The sequence below is a fragment of the Liolophura sinensis genome, chromosome 2 (assembly GCF_032854445.1).
Source record: "Liolophura sinensis isolate JHLJ2023 chromosome 2, CUHK_Ljap_v2, whole genome shotgun sequence".
Lineage (NCBI taxonomy): Eukaryota > Metazoa > Mollusca > Polyplacophora > Chitonida > Chitonidae > Liolophura > Liolophura sinensis.
In genome coordinates this window covers 12,749,593-12,769,982 of record NC_088296.1, presented here as the reverse complement: position 1 = coordinate 12,769,982, position 20,390 = coordinate 12,749,593, and the positions used below count along the sequence as shown (strand labels likewise).

Sequence of the window (20,390 nt, the reverse complement as noted above, 5' to 3'; positions counted from 1 at the left end):
TGCGAGGATTCCACACCCAGCATCTCCTCACCCAAGATCGCTTACCTGGGCCCAAAAAACAACGCCCCAATACGAAATGGACCGTCGACCTCATCACCAACGTGCTGGTTTTTCGTCCTCAAACTACCGCATCAGCCTATCGGTAAAGGTGGGGTGACGTTACCCCTCTTACCTGAAAGGAAACAAGGGGCTACACACGTTGGTGGGTGGAGATAACGGTCCTTACAGGGACTATTTGTGTTTGTTTCGGTGTCTGGCCGTCCATCTAGACCAGGCCAACCCCAAAAACTGCGAACCCCAGGCTGGGTGTATTACCGCAGGTATCTGGAGGAAAATGGAGATGGAGTCGAGGTATTTCCGCGGGGTACCCCTCAGTGCGCTGACACGGTGGAAGCCTGTTTCAAGTGAACATTCAAGTCTACCAGCTCATCCCCATGGACAGGTCGTACTCAGCACAACTCATTCACCGCAGTGCCGAGCGTTATTCTACACCTACCCTGCGGTTAAACCTGTACCAGCGGCATTCAGCTACATCAAAGACATGGGACGTTATGCTCGATCTTTCACCTGCCAGGTGTGCCAGAAGAGTTTCCGAAACTGTGGGAGTTACGACGGCACGGTCAAACGTGCACCGACGCCCATTCGACGAAAGTACCCGGGGGGTGTCTTCCGCAATCAGCCCACCATTTTCGAAACGTTGGCGGACATGGGGATCGAACTCCAGGACGGTGACGACGGCATCTTCCCGTACCGAGCGTGTTATGACTTTGAGGCGTACTTGGCTCCGGTGAACCCGGTGGACGATGCGGCGACTGCCTCGACGGAATGGACGGCTCAACACATCCCCATGAGTGTCAGCGTCAACTCTAATGTACCGGATTACGACCAGCCCGTGTGTTTCATCTCCACCGGTGACCCCCAGGCACTCGTCGAGGACATGATGGCTTACCTCAACACCATCAGCGAGATCAGTAGCGCCTATCTCCACGAGCGTTATGCTTACATCCTGGACGCCTTAGACGAGCGGATCGATCCCGACGAGAAGAAACCGTCTTACACGCGCCGAGTGCGGGACAGATTCGTGACCTATATGGACCAACTCCCCGTCCTCGGCTTTAACTCGGGTAACTACGACCTGAACTTAATCAAACAACAGCTTTACCCCCACCTAGTCCAGAGCGGTGATTTGGAGTATGTGATTAAGCGGAACAATAATCACATGGCCCTCACCACACCGCAGCTGAAATTTCTGGACATTCGGAATTACCTGGCCCCGAATTACAGTTACGACAAGTGGGTGAAAGCTTACGACTGTCACGTGACCAAAGGGAAATTTTGTTACAGCTACATAGACTCCCTGGCCCGGCTGGAGGAAACCACACTGCCACCACAGCATGCTTTCGACAATGATCTCACCCACCAGCCGTGCACGGACGCGGAGTACAAGACCTTACAGACGGTGTGGCGAGAGCACGGCATGCGGACCGTCAAAGACTTGCTGCGGTGGTATAATAACCTAGATGTCATTCCCTTCATGGAGGCTGCGGAGAAGATGTCGGTGTTCTACCGAACCATGCATGTGGATGTCTTCAAAGACTGCATCAGCATACCAGGGCTTACCCTCCGCTACTTATTCCATGATTTACGCTCTGTGTTCACCCTCGTCGGCGAGAAAGACAAAGACATGCACGATTGCCTCAAAAAAAACATCGTGGGTGGCCGAGCATCATTTTCCACCGCTACCACGAACGAGGCGTGACCCGTATACGGGGAGGAAAGCTGTGTCAGCGCATCGTGGGATTCGATGCCAACGCGCTGTACCTGTACTGCCTGGCCTCACCTATGCCGGCAGGTCACTGCGTCCGTTGGCGCCGTCGGGACGGGGGAGAGAAGTTCGTTCCCTCCGGCACCACCACCCGTCTGGCTGAAAAATGGCTGGACTGGAAGTCACAGCAGCTGGGGGTATCGATCCGTCACCGACTCAATCACACCGAGAAGCGGATCGGCGACCGACAACTCCCCGTAGACGGGTTCGCCTATATCGACGGACAGCCTACTGTGTTTCAATTCCACGGGTGTTATTTCCACTATCACGGCTGTCACCTGAATCACCCTCGCCCGGGAAAGGTGTGCTACAACGAGCGGCGGGGATTAAGCCCCCAGGACTTACGGCGGGAGGTGGATGTGAACGACGCATACATTCGCTCCCAGGGGTATCCATTGGTGACGGTATGGGAGTGCGAGTTCCACCGCCAACGCACGACAAACCCAGCCTTACGGGACTTCCTTCAACAGTACGGTTTACCCCCGACACAGCGACAGCCCAAGACACAAGCTCAGCTCATGGAGGCTGTCATTCAAGGTCAGTTGTTTGGATTTGTGGAATGTGACATCCACGTGCCGGACCACCTCAAAGCGGACTTTGCCGAATGCCCACCCATCTTTAAAAACACCGAGGTGAGTCGGGCTGATATAGGCCCCACCATGGCAGAGTTCGCGGCTGTGAATGACATCATGCCCACACCCAGGCGTATGCTGATCGGGAGCATGTTTGGGAAGCAAATTCTGCTAGCCACACCTCTGCTCCAGTGGTATCTCGGTCGGGGATTGGTCGTCACGCACGTCTACCAAGCGATGGAATACACACCGGAGCGAGCGTTCGAAGCCTTCGCAGACGCCGTCACCCAGGCTCGACGGGAGGGAGATGTCGACCCCACCAAAGCCCTGATCGGGGAGACGATGAAGCTGTTGGGGAATTCAGGTTATGGAAAAACCGTCACCAATCAAGACCGACACGTGGATGTCAAAATCTGCGATCTGGCAAAAACACGAAAATTATTGGCGAGTGTTCGGTGTCGAACCGTCGACCCCATCGACGAGACCACCTTTGAAGTGACGAGTAGCAAGAAGACCATTCGATACAATCTCCCCTTGCAAATAGGGTGCATGGTCTACAAGTATGCCAAACTCCGCATGCTGGAATTTTATTACGATTTCATGGCTCGTTTTTTCGACAAGGCGGATTGGCAGTACTGTGAGATGGACACAGACTCTGCGTACATGGCTTGGTCTGACCCAGACTGAGAATCCCTCGTCAAACCCGAGCTGCGAGTTGTGTACGAGACCGAGCGGGATGCGTGGTTACCCCGTCGCGACCATTACGACCACGATAAGCGCACACCGGGGCTTTTCAAAGTCGAGTGGACCGGTGATGCCATCGTCAGTTTGTGTTCCAAGACTTATTATTGTTACGGCGGGGCATCCAACACCAAAGACAAACTCTCCTGCAAAGGTGTGAGCGCACGAGGTGTGGACAAGGCCGTGTACCTCTCTGTGTTGCGCAATCACCAAAGCGCGAGTGGTGTGAATCGGGGGGTGCGGATGCGGGGCAATACGATGTACACGTATACCCAACACAAAGACGCATTCACATACTTTTACGGAAAGCGAAAAGTGCTCCCCGACGGGGTGAGCACCACCTATTTAGATCTGTAGAACGGTGCTATGGATACTCTACACACCCGGCTCCTGTGGTCTTGTGCTCTTGTGACACTTCCCACGGCCCTTTTCAGGGCCAACCAACTCTTCCCGAAAGAGTACTTTCTCAATCTAAGCACTAAAAAGAAAAAAAAAAAAAAGAAAGAAAAGAAGCCCCACACCAGACACAGTCTTCCCATTTTTTAAATTGTACAATTTTTTTCATGTGTTTTATCATTCGCAGTGGTACGTATGTGAAAAAGTTAAAAACGCCTAGCGGGGGGCGGCGGGCCGGCAGCCGTAATAGCCTGACACACTGACCCGACTTACCGTGCCTGCTACATCGTCATACATTGTTGCCGAGCGGCGCCTTGCCGGTATACGGCAGACGGCCTGGTAACAATGTATGACGCAACAATGTATGCAGATGTAGAAGGCGGTGACTGGGTCAGTGTGTCAGTGTGGTATAGCTGGCCTGCATGCTGTTGTGGTACTCATCATAATAAAGAAAAAAGTCAAACCACCACGGTATGTGAGTCTCATAGTCTCTTTTTTAATTTTATTCCATACTGTATGGGGTAACAGGTCGAACAGGGAAAACAAGAACGTGGAATGCATAACACATCGAACTGGAAAGAAAGAATGTTATTTGATGTATGTTTTACAGTCCATGGGTGTGAAAAAAAAAACGAGGGATGAATCCCAAACTGACGATCCACCCAATCGAACACCCGTAAGTCATTATCGTAGGTCGTGCACGCTGTGTCCAACGTGTGTACAATAGCATCCATGGGACGGCCTCGAGCTCGCTGGGTTAAGTAATACACACAATATTGACCGCACACGGTCGTGTCCAGACTCTGCAGCCGCCGATCGTTCCACGTCCAGTGGTGTGTTCCCCGGTTAAGCCAAGCGGTGATATCGGGGTAGAGGGGTGGGAGTCCGTAGGAATCAAAGTATTCGCCCCGGAGATGGGGTGGATTGGACCACTGGTCTATGAAGACGGCGACCCAATGTCGTCCTGGGCGAAGGCACGTGTCTGTGTTAATGATGCAGGCCCAGGGAGTCCAGGGGATCCTAGGGGTGGGGCGTGAGGGGCTTGAGGGGAGTGAGGGGCGTGAGGGGAGTGAGGGGAGATGATCTTGAGGGTAGACCCCACCTCCTCCCCCCACCACACCCCGGGTAAACACGTCTGTTTGTAGCACACGTCGCAATTGTACCGTGTCCATGTTGTTGTTTGTTGTTTTGGGCTGTTCAACTGGCGAAGTCGAAGAGCACGTTTCGGCTTTGGTCTATTTCTATGATATTGCTGAATTCAGCGTAGCACACCACGTTAATGGTTTCCGGCAGTGGTTTGGCAAACCGCATCTCCAGGCGCAAATCCCCTTTTTGTACCAGGTTCAGTTGGTGGTCATCGTGGAGGCTAGGGGTCAAGTCGAAACAAAACAGCGTGTGGCCTTCGGCGAATGTGGTGCGCTTGATATTGTTTCCCTCGTCGTGGAACGCTTTCCCCGTGTGGGTAAAGAGGTTCATGTACGTGCGGATGAAATTCTCGTTCTCAAAGTCGGGTGTCAAGGGCTTGGTTGGAATCTGACGACCGCCGACGTACAAGGCGACGAAGTTTGTGTAGTAGTGTCGGAAACGAAACGGGTTTTTAGTGTAGTCCCCGTCAAAAGCCTTGTTGCTCACACACCCCACCACTAAACGTGTCGGTATGCTGCCCAGAAATAGGTTTTGTTCATTGATGAGGGTGTGACCTCTGGGGACAGAGAAATACTTGGTCAGCACGCGGCGGATTGGGTACTTGGCAGGCGCTTTGGCCAAGGCTTTCAAATGCCCCAGTTGCACACCGCTGGTGATTTTCACTTTGCGCACAAAGATCAAGACCTCCTCCAAGCGAGTCTTGTAGCCGGGAGCGGCTTCATCGGACATCAAAGCAAACGAATCCTTAGCCGGGGTGAGACGGATGCGGACCGTGACGTTGTTGAGCAGGTGTCGGTGTTGCAGGAACATGTCACAATGCAGGCGACCCAGCATGTCAACCGACCGACTTTCAGCCGTGCACTCCAGCCGATCGACAAACCCATCGTTGGTGTCAGTCATCGTGTCAAACTTTCCTGGGGTGTCCGCATACCACAAGGCAGCAGACAGCTGGCTCTTTTTAGCCTCTTTAGCGTAAGACAACAATGTCTCCAAGTAAGCCCGGTATGGGTACATGTTGGTGGACGGCGTGATGAGTTTATCGTTCAGGGAGACGTCGACCTGTCGCCACATGGATTGTATCCACAGGTTAGTCGGAGCCACCTTCTTGTCAGCCGCCACAGCCGTCCCGTCCCCGTTGAGGATTTTTGCCTTCACGTACAGCATGGTGTTGGCCAAGTCCAAGTAAGTGTCTGCGTCAGCGTTGGTGATGACAAATTCTACAGGTCCCACATCACTCAGGCTGGCGATGGGGCTGTAAGCATCCCAGCGGCCTTCTCGAACGCTGGTGTCGGTCGGGGGTAAGGTCCACAAATCAAACTCACTGCTGACGGACGGGCAGCATTCCGGGTGGGGAAGAACCATGGCTTGTGTATGTGCGCGTGCGCGTGTGTGTTTAGCTGAAAATATCCGGTGGATTCAGGGCATTCGATGTGGCTCGAGCTTTGATGTGTCTTCTTCTGGGCTTGACGGCACGTCTTTTAAGTCCCACGTGTCGGTGAGGAGTGGGCGTGACGCGCGGTGTCTTCCGTTTTATAGGCTCACCCAGTAACCGCTGTCGGGCGTAGCGACTAGCTTTGACCAGCAGCTGTTTTCCAGTCGCCAAACCGCGTCGTTTCAAAGCCTGTTGTGGTGACACGCCCCCACTCAGCATGTCCCCCACGACTTGCAGTCCGGTTCGTAACGCCGTTTTGCCCAGTGCTTTCACAGCCGGCGAGGTTAACAAGGGTTGTGGGAGGAGTTTGGTGAGACCACCCAGCAAACCGTGACCGCGCTGGACAGCCACACCCCGAAACACAGGTAACCCACCTCCGCCGGCTTGTTTGGTGTAATAGTCGATGTAAGCCTGCTGTGATGCCATTATTGCAAGGGTAAAGCACGCCGCTGTCGAAAGTGAAGTGTCACCACCACTTTACCGCGTTCAAATGCGACGGTCGACCCGTGTCGTCCCTAATATCAATGTCCACCGTCGAGAAATGTTTGGACTGCACGGGGATGTATTCCACGTGTTGGAAAGTCTTGGAGACGTGCTCCCCATACTGCCCTTCCGTGGTAACCGTCCGCAACAGCGGGGCCAACGTGTCCCCCACCACACGCGGTTCGATAATGTCTGTGTACACGTACAGCGTGGGTGTGCTGATCGTTAAATCCTCGGCACCGACATACATGAGGTCCGCCGGTCCCATGAGCCATCCGTACGGTAAATTCATGAGTTGCATTAGCCGTGGGCTGAAACCAAGCCCCAGTGGTTTCTCAAACCGCACGCTGTATTTCCGCTGCATATCGTCGAACTCAAACGTTAAGTCCCCGGCGTGCTCCTGGAGATCGCGGATCTCTGTCTCGCTTAACAATTTGGTCAATCCCCAGGCCAGGTCTTTGGGTGTCGGGTAGTAGCCGGCTGGTAATATGAGCTTATGCGTAGCGTGGTGCGAGTCCTTTGGGGAGTCTATGGTATACCACACTTCACCTGCCCGCACGTTAAACCAGGTCCGGGGATACTGTATTTCGACCAGCCCACATTCCCAGTCACATGTCAAATGGATGGGGCGGGGTAATTGGGTGGTGAAACGCGTCAAGGTATTGTTGGGGAAGTAGTCCAGCGAGCTGTTACTGGGTAGCGTCACGTAAAACATGGTGTGGGTGAGATGATCTCCCTCAAGTGGACTGATCGTTTTGTCCTCTGTTGCCTGTATTTAATTAATAGGGACTCCACCTGAGCGGGCGTATGATAGATGAAGCGGGTCGGAGTTCGGGTCGCTGGCCTCGTCGCGTCTTCTTGGGTCGCTTTGGTGTGGTGTGTGTGGTGTGTGTAGTGTGTGTGGAACTAGAGGCGGTAGTGGAGGGCTTGGTTTTTTTTTTATGTTGGCTGGTCGGGGTTCTGGCGATCGGGGGATTCCCCAGCTCGGTCGGGGGATTCCCCAGCTCGGCGGGTGTGCTCATTTTTTCCCGCACCCAAGCCCGGTAGTGATCCCGGGGTATTGAGCGCTCGTGTGAGGGGATAGGGGTGGTAGGGATGGTAGGGGTGGTAGGGGTGGTAGGATGAAGGGTTTGGGTCGGGGTGTCTAGCATCGCCTTATCCGCCTCGCTCAAAAAACGACTGGCTGTGGATTTGGCCTGAGGTGGGATCGAACTCGGTCGCTGCCCGATTTGGTATTGATCTTGAAACGTTCGGTATCGTTGAAGAGTGTGGTGATATCGCTGTATTTTCTCCTCGTCCGAGAGAGTCCTTTCGTGGAGGATCGAGGCCATCTCTTGATCGAGCGTGTTGAGGGCTTTCACTGTACTGGGGACGGGGTATGGGGAGCTGGGGTAGGCTGGGGGTGGGTGGGCTGGAGGTGAAGGTCGTGTGAGCGTCTCTAAGAGCCGTGGCTGGACCAAGGCCATTTTCTTGGCGTGCTGCATTACCTACCACCAGCTATAGCCTTACTAGTGACACCCTTAACGACACCGCCGACAACACCCCCGAGAACGGCTGGTACAATGGCTTTGGCGAGGAGGGGAGCGAGTAGCAGTGGGAGGAATCCACCACGTTGAACAATCCGTCCTTTCTTATGCAGGGGAACACTTTTCTTCACCAAAGTGCGAAGACCCGTCTTGTGTCGCTGTAACTTCACCTTCTGAGCCGGTGAGAGTGGGACGTTTCCACTTAACACATTCTTAGCACATTCACACAAGCACCGGAGTAATCCTGGATCGTTACCCCGCAGCACAGCCTGACGAATAGAGGGGGTGGCTCGCGCGAGTAGGGTTAATAAGGGACCGTAACGTTGGAGACGGTGTGACCTCATCACGGGTCGTCGTCGTGAGAGCAACTGAGGTGATAGACTGTGTGTTCAAAGTTTTATGATGACACACTGACACACTGACCTAGTCACCGCTCGCCGCAATAATACACTGTTTTACCAGTCCGTCAGCTGACACGTCAGCCAGCCCACCCACCAGCCTACCCACCAACCAGCCAGCCAAAACAAACTGATGTGGTAGATTGTAGGTTCAAAGTTGGTGTTATGACTTGGGGAGATAGGCGTGTTGAATCTCCCCGGGGAAAATGTGGGTGCGAAGTCGCAGGTGATCGGGTGTGGTTTGCTTGAAATCCACCAGCAAATACCCGTGAGGTTCAGCCGTGGCATCTTCAAAGGCCTCGCGCACGTACTGTGTCCGCCCTGGAGCCATTTGTTTAGCGACCGTGGTAATTTGGGATACATCTCGCGGGTTTTTGAACAGCACCAAGTAGTGTGCGTTGAGACTGATGGTCCGATGGTCTTTGGTTTTGTTAAACAAATTCTGCACGATGTACACCACGCTGATATTGCGGTGGTGACTGCCTTTGGTGAAGAATTTTGTCACGCGATCGTCGGCTTCAGCCATCAAATCATCCACGACGACTAACGTCCGCTCCCCCGGGTCGAAACTGGACGGGCTGGGCACACCTTCTTCAAATCGAACGTGAGGTAACGTGGTGTACAATGGCTGCCACTCCCCGTAACACCAGACGATGCGTTGTGGGGGTGGATGAATGAGAGCTGGAGCGTGTTCCACTAACCGTTTCACAAACACAGACTTCCCAGATCCCGTCGGGCCACTGACAATGCAAATAAAGGGATGCTCCCATCGCGTGTCCATGGGTAGAACTAGCTCCGTCGGCGGTTTCGATCGTCGTACGGGTGGGGGTGATGGATAGTGGGGGGAGTGACGGCAGGTGATGGTGCCTGCGTTGCCTGCGTTGCCTGCGTTGGTTGTGTTACCTGTGTTGTCTGTGTTGCCTGTCTTGCCTGTGTTACCTGTGTTACCTGTGTTGTGTTAGGGGGTAGATAGACAGGTGTGGAAATGATGCTAGGTATTGGTGTGGTGGGGTGAGTAGGGGTGGGTGAAGAGTTTGAGGAGTTTGAGGAGTTTGAGGAGAGTGGGTATCGTCGGTGTAGTGTGGTTGTGGAGGGTGTGGAGGGTTGTGTCGTGGGAGTTCGATCCCAGCTCGGGGTAATGGCGCTAGTGGCAGTGGCGGCGTTCTCGGTATTGTCAAACGGACGGGCAATTGACGGTGGTTGGGGTGGCGATACAGGTGTCCCAATCCAGCGGAAACGCGTCTTGTTCAATTGTCCTCGTAGATATTGCAGGGTTGACTGGTCTTGGAGTAGTTGTAGGCTGAGTTCCGCAGCCAATCCACCCACTAAAGCACCGATGTACAAGAGAACGCCCAGTACGGCTGCTACGGTCCCTTTATTCTCGCGCAAGCCTTGTATACACCGATCCATCCCCTGAGGCAGGTCAGTCGGAAGTGGTAGCGACCCCGTTAGCCTCGGGTTTAAATACGTTTCACGTCCGTGGCCGGCACCCAAGAATTAAAGCTGGGTGGATAACCGACCCACTTCACCCAATAGTACAGTTTCCCTCGCCGCCGCTCCCTTTTTAAGATCTTCTCCACCTGATAAAACTTATCCACCGCGGCTGTCACCGGTTGGAGTTCGGTTTCGTAAAACGTCCCTAGCAATTGGTCCCCGTTCAAATCCTCCAGTGTGTACACAGCAGGCTGTCGACGGTGGGAGCGGACGATACGGAACATTTCCGTGCTCCAATTTGGCAGGTATGATTTTTCAAATTTCCCTTTCACTTTACTGATACGCACGAGATCACCGGCCCGATACCGGTGGACCGAACGTTTGGCGGTGGGTGGACCGTACAAGACTTGTCGGACTTCCTTCTGGTTCTGGGGGGTGACTTCGATAGGGGCTCGTCGTATGCTTCGGTGGTAGGCTTGATTGTAACCGCGAACCAGCGCCGGTAAGGCGTCCAGGTATCGCCGAGTGTTGTGAGCGGTGAAATATTTGTACATGCGACCTTTCAAAGTGCGGTTGAACCGTTCTACCACAGAGGCTTTGGTTTCGTTAAACGTGTGAAAGAAAAACACCCCTTTGTCCTTTAAAAAGGCTTGAAACGGTCTGTTCAGAAACTCTTTCCCCTCGTCCGTTTGCAGGTACAACGGTCGGCGACCCGTCTTGAAAATCTGTTGAAATGCCTCGATCAAACGAGCCCCGGTTTTGGCCCGGAGTGGCATCACCCAGGCATACTTGGAGAGGACATCGATGCAGGTCAGTAGGTAACGGTTGTTGTCATTCTCTTTGGCGAACGCTGTCATGTCGACCAGGTCCGCCTGCCACTGACTGTCCATACCCCCAACCACCACTCGGTTACGCGGGTAATGGCGGCGTGCAGGCCGGTGGAGTGTGTACGTGTCCTGCTGAGCCAGCCAAGCCGACACGTGGGTTCGACTCACTTTGAGTCCCTGTTGTCGAGCTGCCTTGAGCAGGGGTTGAACCCCGCTGTAAGCCGTTGGACTGTCCGGGTTGTAATACAAAGCATGGAGAGCGGTATCGATCGGGTTTGAACCACGGCCCGGCGTGATTGATTTTTTTTTTCGTTCGAGGCATAGTCCGCCACGTCGTCCTTTGCTGCTTGGTGTCTGTTGTGTGTAATGAGTGAACCCACCTCAGATCGCCTATATATAGTATAGAGTGGCCCTAGCCTGACACACACTGACACACTGACCCAGTCCATATAAAAAGAAAACACAAAAAAACCGGGGATGGATTCCATAGTAAGGTAACAGTATTATTATTATTTTTTACAGCAATGTACAGGTCTGTAACACGGAGCGTTGATAGACCTCTGTTAACGTGGGACGAGTCCCCCGTTCACCCTACCATCCGCAAACATACTATGTATGGGTTGACTGGTCTTGGAGTAGTTGTAGGCTGAGTTCCGCACCAGGTGAGGTTGGAGAGCTACATCGTAAGCTTGCCACGGCAAGGCTGTTAGCGCCGTCTCAAGCTCAGGGTTTAACGGGTCCGCCTTTTCCACCTTTTCCACCTTTTCCACTGGGATGTCGGGGATGCTGGGGGTTGCAGTAGCAGCAGTAGTCGCATCATCGGCAGTCTCCCCATCAGCAGTCGTCACAGCAGCCGTCACAGCAGCGGTTAAAGCAGCACTCATAGCAGCATTTACCTCACCGCCCATCTCACCAGTCTCTCCAGTCTCTTCAGTCTTCCCCTCCTCCTCCGTTTCCATCATCCCCATCTCCATCCCCGGCTTTTGGAGGTCTTGGGGCTCTTGGGACTCTTGGATGTCATCGTTATCACCAGCCTCGATCACCATCAGCACCAAGGCGTCGATGTCGGGGATGGCCTGGACTAGTTTTTGCCAGTAAGTCCAGTACTTGAGCGTGATACCCTCACTCGTCGGGTAGAGTCGACCGTTCGGCTGGTAGGCTCGCCATTTCTTCACATGAACGTACAGAACACCCTCCGAGTTCCTCAGCGTGGACAGAAAGTACCCGTTGGAGAGTGGCTCCCGCACAGGTAAACCCGCCTCAGGTAGATCAGCAGCCAGGGTCTTGAGCCGAGTCCACCCCACCCCGTCAAGCCTGACGCGTTTGGGTGGAGCGTTCGGGTCTGTCGGTGATTGGCAAATCTCAATCGTCTCGTCTCTACACACCCCCACCCACAGCCAGGAGGCCAGCTGTAATTTGGCAAGAACCTCGCTGGGTAAGGGCAGGCACACCTTCCTCTTCTTCTCGGGAGGCTGTTCTTGTTCGGCTATGGTGGATAGCCGGGCAGGTACAGACGCTGAGCGTTTCATCCTGATGGCAGCATGCAGGGGGTTCACGGTGGTGGAGCGTTTCATCTCGCCAGGCAGGTAGGCAGGTAGACAGGTAGGCACAGGTAGGTCGGTAGGTCGTGTAGAAGTCTCTTCTCTTCTTTCGGCAGGTCAGTAGGTTGGGTCGTCAGCAGGCAGGCAGGGAGGCAGGCAGGCAGGCAGGCCGGTAGAGCGTCAGGTGCGTCTGAGGCTTCCGGTCGCTGTCTTCACCGGCTTTTATCCTATCCACGCGGAAATTCACCACACGCTGATTGGTTCGTTTTTTCTTACGTAACCTCTTCTCGCACGCTGATTGGTCCGTTTTGCGGGCCCCCCATTGGGCAGTTTGGGGGCAATTCCGGCTCACCCATTGGTCCGTTTTGGCGCCCGGGAGCTCTTTTCGAGCTGTCCCACTCGACTTTACAAGCCGACGTTTTGCCTCTTTTTTTCTCTCTTTTTTTCCCTATACTGTTATACTATACACTATATCACACTCGTCTATACACACATACACCCCGCGGTGTGGGAAAAACCCACAACTGAGGGATGACGTCACACCTACCAGCCCTTCGGGCTGGCAGGTGTGACGTCACCATCACATCACCTCAAAAAAACAACTCCTCAAAACCTCCTCCTCAATAATGAACGTGAGCCACATTCTCAACTACTGCGGGTTCAAGAAGCGGTACCACCAAACTCTTGTCAACCCTACTTACGAGAGCGTTACAAGAAGTAAAGTCATTTTGGAATAACTATTGTTGTGCCAAAACAAAAAATTCAGGTGTGTCAACTGCATGTGGATTCTTAACTCCAAACGTCTTAGAGAAGAACTTGATTCTCATATGCATATACCGTACAAAGACGTATCCATTTGGGATTTCTCTATTCTCTATACTACGATTCCTCACAAAGATCTTATTGAAAGAATGTCGTCGTTAATTGTCTCGGTATTTACTAAAACAGGTCACCGTTACATGAACGTCAGCAGCAATAAGGCTTTCTTTAGTTCTACTCTTTATAAAGGTTACCACTCATGGCATGTTATGTTATTTATTGAATTACTTGAATTTCTCATTAATAACATCTATGTGAAATTCAGAGATACCATTTACCAACAGTGCATAGGTATTCCAATGATTACGAATTGTGGGCCTCTTTTGGCAGACCTATACCTGTTATCATATGAATACGACTATATGCAGAAATTACTTAAAAGTAATATCTTTAAAGCTCGATTCTTTTCATTTACCAAGCCGTATATTGATGATCTACTGGCGTTAAGTAACCCTCATATTGCTGAAGCGGTGAAGGAAATCTATCCGCCTTCATTGGATTTAAAGGAGACAACAGATAGTCCTGATTGTACATCTTATTTGGATCTTTATTTGTACACAGACGAACAAGGTCTCCTTTCACGCCGCCTTTACGACAAAAGGGATAATTTCAATTTTGATATTGTAAATTATCCTTATTTAGATAGCAATATACTAAAGGGTCCTGCATATGGCGTATACATATCTCGCCTTGTAGCATTTGTCAGATCTCGCGTTAATTGTGATGACTTTAATCTGCGTCACAAGTTGCTAATTCAAAAACTGGTTTGTCAAGGATACTCGCCTTCGTTCTAAGTTTCTCAAATTTTACAATGAGTGTAAGACTCTCGTTGACAGGTATGGACAGAGCGTTCAGAATCTCTGGCGACCTGCATTGTGATCAACCACATAGACGGCGCTGTTATCCCTATGTACATAGCTATCACGTACATGGTATTGAACAACATAGATGGCGCTGGGTGCTCAGTGTAGCCGTCTATCTTGTATGTCATGTGTAACATCATAGATGGTGCCTCTTGTAGCATGAGATCTTTACATATTAACGAGAAAGACGTAATCGTCCGTTACTTTTGAATCACAATCTGTTCGGTTAGGGTCTGTAACGCTCGTCATTTTCAAACTGTATCTAATACCGCTTAACATGGGGCTAGGAGCCGTAAAGGTAGCCATGCTCATTACATCAGCATGATGCCTTTATGAACAGTTGCCATTAAAGCGCGACTGAGATACTTGTTTAATTGTTATTTGACCTGGAATATTCATTGCCTGCCCGGCATCATTGAAAACTGATGACCGCTCCTCTCTAGTGTGTTTCCAGCTTGATTTCTTATTTGTATAATTTCTTACATACCTTTGTCTTTTGGGGTTAGTGTTAAACGTTGTTTTGGAAATGGATCTTGCGATTATCGACTTGGAACGCCTTTTACGGACTACGAATGGTATATGAATGTCGGACTTGACGCTTTTATTTGAATCACAATCTGTTCGGTTAAGGGTATAACGCTCCTTAACCTGGGCCTAGGGGCCGTAAAGGCAGCCATGCTCATTACATCTGCATTTGAACATTTGAACAGTTGCAATCAAAGCGCGACTGAGATACCCACTGGAATATCCACTGTCTGCCCGGCATCATTGAAATCTGATGACCGCTTCTCTCCTGTGTGTTGCCGACCTTATTTCCTATTTGTATAATTTCTTTCATACCTTTGTCTTTGGGAGGTAGTGTTAAACCTTGTTTTGGAAATGGATCTTAAGAAAGGTGTAAGGATATACCTACTTGACGATTCCGGCAAAGAAGGTTTTCTCGGTAGATAGGATGTGTTGCCAGTTCAAAATGCGGATGACTTGTTTAAACATAGAATCACATGAACAACAAAGCCACGACAAGTCATTGCAAAAAGATGAAGCAGGTGTAACAGTTTACACAACCCAAGCTGACCTAGTTAAATGTCTGGCATGTAGTGAGCACAAAATGACTTTTAAAAACGACAATAATGCATTTGTTGGCTAATGTTTTGATATTGCACTTGAAAGTACCATTTGTATTGGAGAATGATCGTTGGGGTGGGGATGGGGGTGCTTTTCGTTGTGCTTTGGGAGACAATCAGCTTGGGACGTCACCTTGCGCCTGTGATCTTCCAAAACAATGGACAGGGAAATGGTAGAGGGGTCACGGCGCAGGGTTACGTCAATCAAGTGTTGAGGCCTGTAGTCCTTCCATTCTTCGCTCAAAGACGCAATCTTATTCTACAGCAAGATAATGCAAGAGCACATACCGCAAAATTGACATAGATATTTCTACTGAACAACGGCAGTCAGACGATGGATTGGTCAGTCCGGAATTAAATCCTATCGAGCAGTTTTGAGATGAAATTGAACGCTGCATTCGCCATCAACTCATGCAGCCATTTACCTTGCAACAAATGCAACAAAGCGTCGTTCAATCTTACATTAACATTCCTCGGAGGTTCATCCGAAGTCTCTTCAACAGCATGGGTAGAAGATGTGCTGCTGTTGTTGACGCTAATAGGGGTCACACTCGTTATTGAGTTTTATTCCATCAGAAAAACAATTACCAAAATGGGTTCTCCCATTTCCATTCATTCAGAAGAATCAGCATGATATGAACTCTTGATTAAGTTATTGTCTTCTTGTGTGTTGAGAAATATGTTTTAATAAAGTCAACCGGCTCTTACTCATTTGCAGTTTATATTATTTCTCCCATTTGTGTTTCTTTTGGAATTCAATATATTTGTTTCCTTTGATTTCTGTACTGTAAGTATTGTCTTACAGTATACTCCTTCGAGGTGCAAACACAAATAATAAAATAAAATTAAAAAAATAATAAATTCTACAAAGACAGTTAAAAGGTTATTCCTTATAAAGTTTATGGCTGTAGGGAGTTGACAAATTCGAACCAAGTTACATGAAAAAGGTTTCAAAATGCTACCAAGAGCTTTTGGCTGTAATCAAGGTGTAGCCAAGGCACTCGGTGTGAAATTAAATAAACTTCAGCTCGATGGCCATCAGCAAATAAAACTAAAACCACTGTCACTTTAATTAGTTTTCACTGTAGTGATGTTGACAGTACATGCATATGACATGATGTAAATAACGCAATCTCCATATGACTGCCAACGTAATATATGGTTGCATGCAATTTACATACGTTCTCTTCTCTAGTCGTTTAAATCAGCCTTGCATTCCTTACTAATTTCAATTTCATATAGAACACATTTTCCTCATCGGCTCCACACATCCTTGTCTGAAAGAACGAGGTAAAAAGCATGTCAATCCCATCATCTTATGTCTATTAAGATCGAAATTTAATTCCTGCTAACAGAGCTATATTTTTGCTTCCGATCACCATGCACTATTGAACTTCGGATTAACTGTCTTTTGCAACATTCAATGGCTGCGCATGCATATAGCCAATTTCTTATTTGGTCTCACCTTGCCGGCGAAGTATGAGTTTTGGGGCCTATAACGAAAAACTTGCATTGAAGACATCACGGGATAGTCGATCGCGTACAGTTCATTCTCTATATAATTGTGTTTTTAATATGGTTTTCTATAAGCTGTTACAGCGTGATAGTAAATGCGTGAACATTGCTTTTTTGTAGGGCATAAATAATGAGACGGATCTCATTGGTAAAGATGCCTCTAAGTCGATCACACATCTCATCGGTAAGGTGCTTCCAAGTCGCTCACTCATCTCATTAGTGAGTTGCCTTCAAGCCGCTTACACATCTCATTGATAAGATACTTCCAAGTCGTTCACACATCTTATTGACAAGAAGCCTCCGAATCGCTCACACGTCTCATTGATAAGTTGCTTCCAAGTCGCTCACATATCTCATTGGTAAGGTGCGTTCAAGCCGTTCACACATTTCATTGGTAAGGTCCCTCCAAGCCACTCACACATCTCAGTGGTAAGGTGCCTCCAAGCGGTTCGTGTATTTCATTGTTAAGGTCCCACCAAGGCGCTCATACATCTCATTGGTAAGGTGCCTCCAAGCGGTTCGTGTATTTCATTGTTAAGGTCCCTCCAAGCCGCTCACACATCTCATTGGTGATGTGCCTCCAGGCCGCTCATATATCTCACTGATAAGGTGCCTCCAAGCCGCTCACACTTTATTTGTGGGGTGCCTCCAAGCTGCTAACATTTTATTGGTGGGGTGCCTCCAAGCCGCTCACACATTTCACTGGCAAGTTCCCCCCAAGCCGCTCACACGTTTTTTTTTTTTTTTTTTGTTAAGTTGCCTCCAATGTGCTCGCACATGAGGTGCGGTTTCTGCTCTGGCCATGAACACGGAGTTTATTGAACTTGAATTTCTGTTAAAAACTACGTGTACATTTCTTCCCCCAATATGGACTTCTCGGCTTCAGATGGCTCAGTTGGTAGAGCGTCCGCTTCGGGGGGCGGTATATCTTGGGTCGGGTCACACCTAGACCTTAAAAGAGGAAATAGCAGCTTCCTCGCTTGGCGCTCAGAATTAACGGGATAGCGCAACGACTGGTTGACCCGCATCAGTATAATGGTTCGGGCGGGGAGGCTTACTTGCCTTCGGTAAGTCGTATGATTAACCGCCAGTTTTTGAGTCTGCTGTTAAACAACAGTTAAATGCGTAAATCTATTGTCAAATTGTACGTAATTTTGAACCAAAAGTAACACCCGTGTAAGGTAAGCAGGGGTCTTGATGAATCCATTTTAAAAACTTTATCTATGTGTAAATTGGTTTCTCTTCAAGTAATTTATGTAGCTTTTGTCGTATTCCCGTGAAAATTGTTTGGAAATACTGTTTTAATTATGGTCACGGTTGTCCAGTTCTGCATTTAATTGTGAAATCTCGATAATTTCTTGGTTTTAAGGCAAGTGCCCAATGAACGATGAATCATTTAACACGCAGGATATTGAACAAAACAAAATCTACGTACCGAGCCTTCATAGTGAACCATCTACTGAAGCACTGAGGGAGGAGGAGTGGAAAAGAGTGTCTCTTATCACTGCCAGAATGTTTGTCACAATATACGCTGTTGAGACCATAACCTGTTCTGCATTCTTTGCCCAGTAAGTCGTTGCGGACATTTGTGAACAGTTGGGACCGCGAGCCGACATTGTGGACACGTCCCGTCAACGGTACAAGGCTTACTAAAATATAACACGGCATGAATGATTCATTTCTATCTGTGTCTAGCATTTAAGGATTCTTCAAATTGTCCATCTTTTTTGCACCTTAAACTACGGAAAGGAGTTTTCGTGAATGTTCAGTACAGGAAAACTATTGTCGTGTTTAAGGAAGGGGGAGAGATGAAAAGTGAAGACCAGTTACAGATGTCAAGTGATTTTGGTTTCTACACTGTTCTCCATGTTTCCCCACAAAATTTTACTCTTTTGTAACCTGAAAAGTCAAACAAAAAGTCCATTGGCTTTGGCAAACGATAACTGTCAGATTTTTATCTGTCATCCCTTTTCTTTCCATCGTTTCATTGTGACGTTTCAAGTGTCTTTATCTTGCTAATGGTATCTCCCTAAAAATGATCTTGCTGTTGTTTGAAAATGCAGAGTTACTTGATTGATGGTTTTTGTTTTTGTGGGGCCTTCATGGCAGTATGCGATCAGCTACGTTTCTGTGACCGTTTTGCAGTTACTTTGGTTGAAACTCACTTTCCTGTCACTAATGTGATATACACAGTTGTACGCCATACGTGGAAAAGCTCATCAGTATCTTTTCAGGGGTGCTGGTTTACGCCTGGCGTCCCGGTTTCCTTCACCCATAAAACAAAACTGCCTTTGTTTCAAGTGAAAAATCATCGAACATGGGGTGAAGCAATCAAGTAAATATATTTAATTCAAAATATGATAGTGAAAACCTAGTAATATAGTAATTTTGGTAATATTTTATATTATATTTTTGGGGCTTACAGTAAATCTTGCAATTTGTCGGTGACTTCCATTCTTTTTGGCACTGAAAGAATACGTAGAGTAGTAGTTGTAGGCAAGAGGTTCCATTGATAGGGAAAGATATACATGTGTAATATCCGATGAGTCAAATCTTAGTCCACAACACGTTGTTTAAACATTGGAAGGTCCATCTTATTATTATGCAAAATGTCATGCTAGGAAGCAAGATAAAATTTTCTCAGCTGCGCTTTTATTGCAACTATTCATGCAAACAGAGGTGATATTAAAACTGCACCATGTTTATACTGCCCACTAGCCCCAGGTTAAGCGGTATATATCCCAACAAAACATTACGCCATACACCTTTCACATAACGATGTGTTTAGCTAAAGCCCAGGAGAAAGTGAAATCTCCAAAAACTGATGTGTTTGTTAACATGATACTTCTACAGTTTAGGGATACCATAATGCTATACACAGCAAAATGTTGCAGCAACAAAATCCATCTGCATACGCTTTGTAGTAGTTTGTAGCGGTAACATAATTTACCCTGTCAGGTGAAGACATTAGTTTCAGAGAAAAATATTCATAAAGTAGTGGGGTTAATAAGAAATATAGAATATGAATGAAAATGAAAAGTTTTCCCTCTCTTTTCATTGTCATATCTTTCTTCATTGCCCATAAACCATACTAGTTTTATTATAGTGCCTTTCTTCATTGCCCATAAATCGTACTCGTTGTATTATAGTACCTTTTTTCATGCCCATAAACCGTACTCGTTGTATTATAGCACCTTTCTTCATTGCCCATAAACCATACTCGTTGTATTATAGTACCTTTCTTCATTGTCCATAAACCGTACTCGTTGCATTATAGTACCTTTCTTCATTCCTCATAAACCATACTCGTTGTATTATAGTACCTTTCTTCATTGTCCATAAACCGTACTCGTTGCATTATAGTACCTTTCTTCATTCCTCATAAACCATACTCGTTGTATTATAATACCTTTCTTTATTCCCCATAAACCGTACTCGTTGTATTATAGTACCTTTCTTCATTCCCCCTTAAACCATACTCGTCTTATAGCACCTTTCTTTATTCCCCATAAACCGTACTCGTTGTGTTATAGTACCTTTCTTCATTTCCCATATACCATACTCATTATATTATAGTACCTTTCTTCATTCCCCATAAACGGTACTCGTTGTATTATAACACCTTTCTTCATTCCTCATAAACCATACTCGTTGTATTATAGTACTTTCCTTCATTCCCCATAAACCATACTCGTTGTATTATAGTACCTTTCTTCATTCCCCATAAACCGTACTAGTTGTATTATAG

The 20,390-nt window shown here is 48.5% G+C and overlaps 1 protein-coding gene across 1 annotated transcript; it reads right to left on the bottom strand.

Annotated features, from left to right (window-relative positions):
• Positions 1-4,471: 4,471 nt before the first annotated feature.
• LOC135462497 (uncharacterized protein F54H12.2-like) lies at positions 4,472-6,042 on the bottom strand. The gene is made up of 2 exons (XM_064739723.1): positions 4,873-6,042; positions 4,472-4,669 (listed from the first exon to the last, which is right to left on the bottom strand). The coding sequence occupies exons 1-2, from the start codon at positions 6,040-6,042 to the stop codon at positions 4,472-4,474; spliced, it is 1,368 nt and encodes a 455-aa protein (XP_064595793.1).
• Positions 6,043-20,390: the final 14,348 nt, after the last annotated feature.

Coding starts and splice junctions, on each gene's coding strand:
- LOC135462497 (XM_064739723.1), bottom strand. CDS start 6,042: ATGGTTCTTCCCCACCCGGAATGCTGCCCGTCCGTCAGCAGTGAGTTT. Junction 4,670..4,872: donor ATGACCACCAACTGAACCTG/GTACAAAAAGGG, acceptor TGCTACAAACAG/ACGTGTTTACCCGGGGTGTG.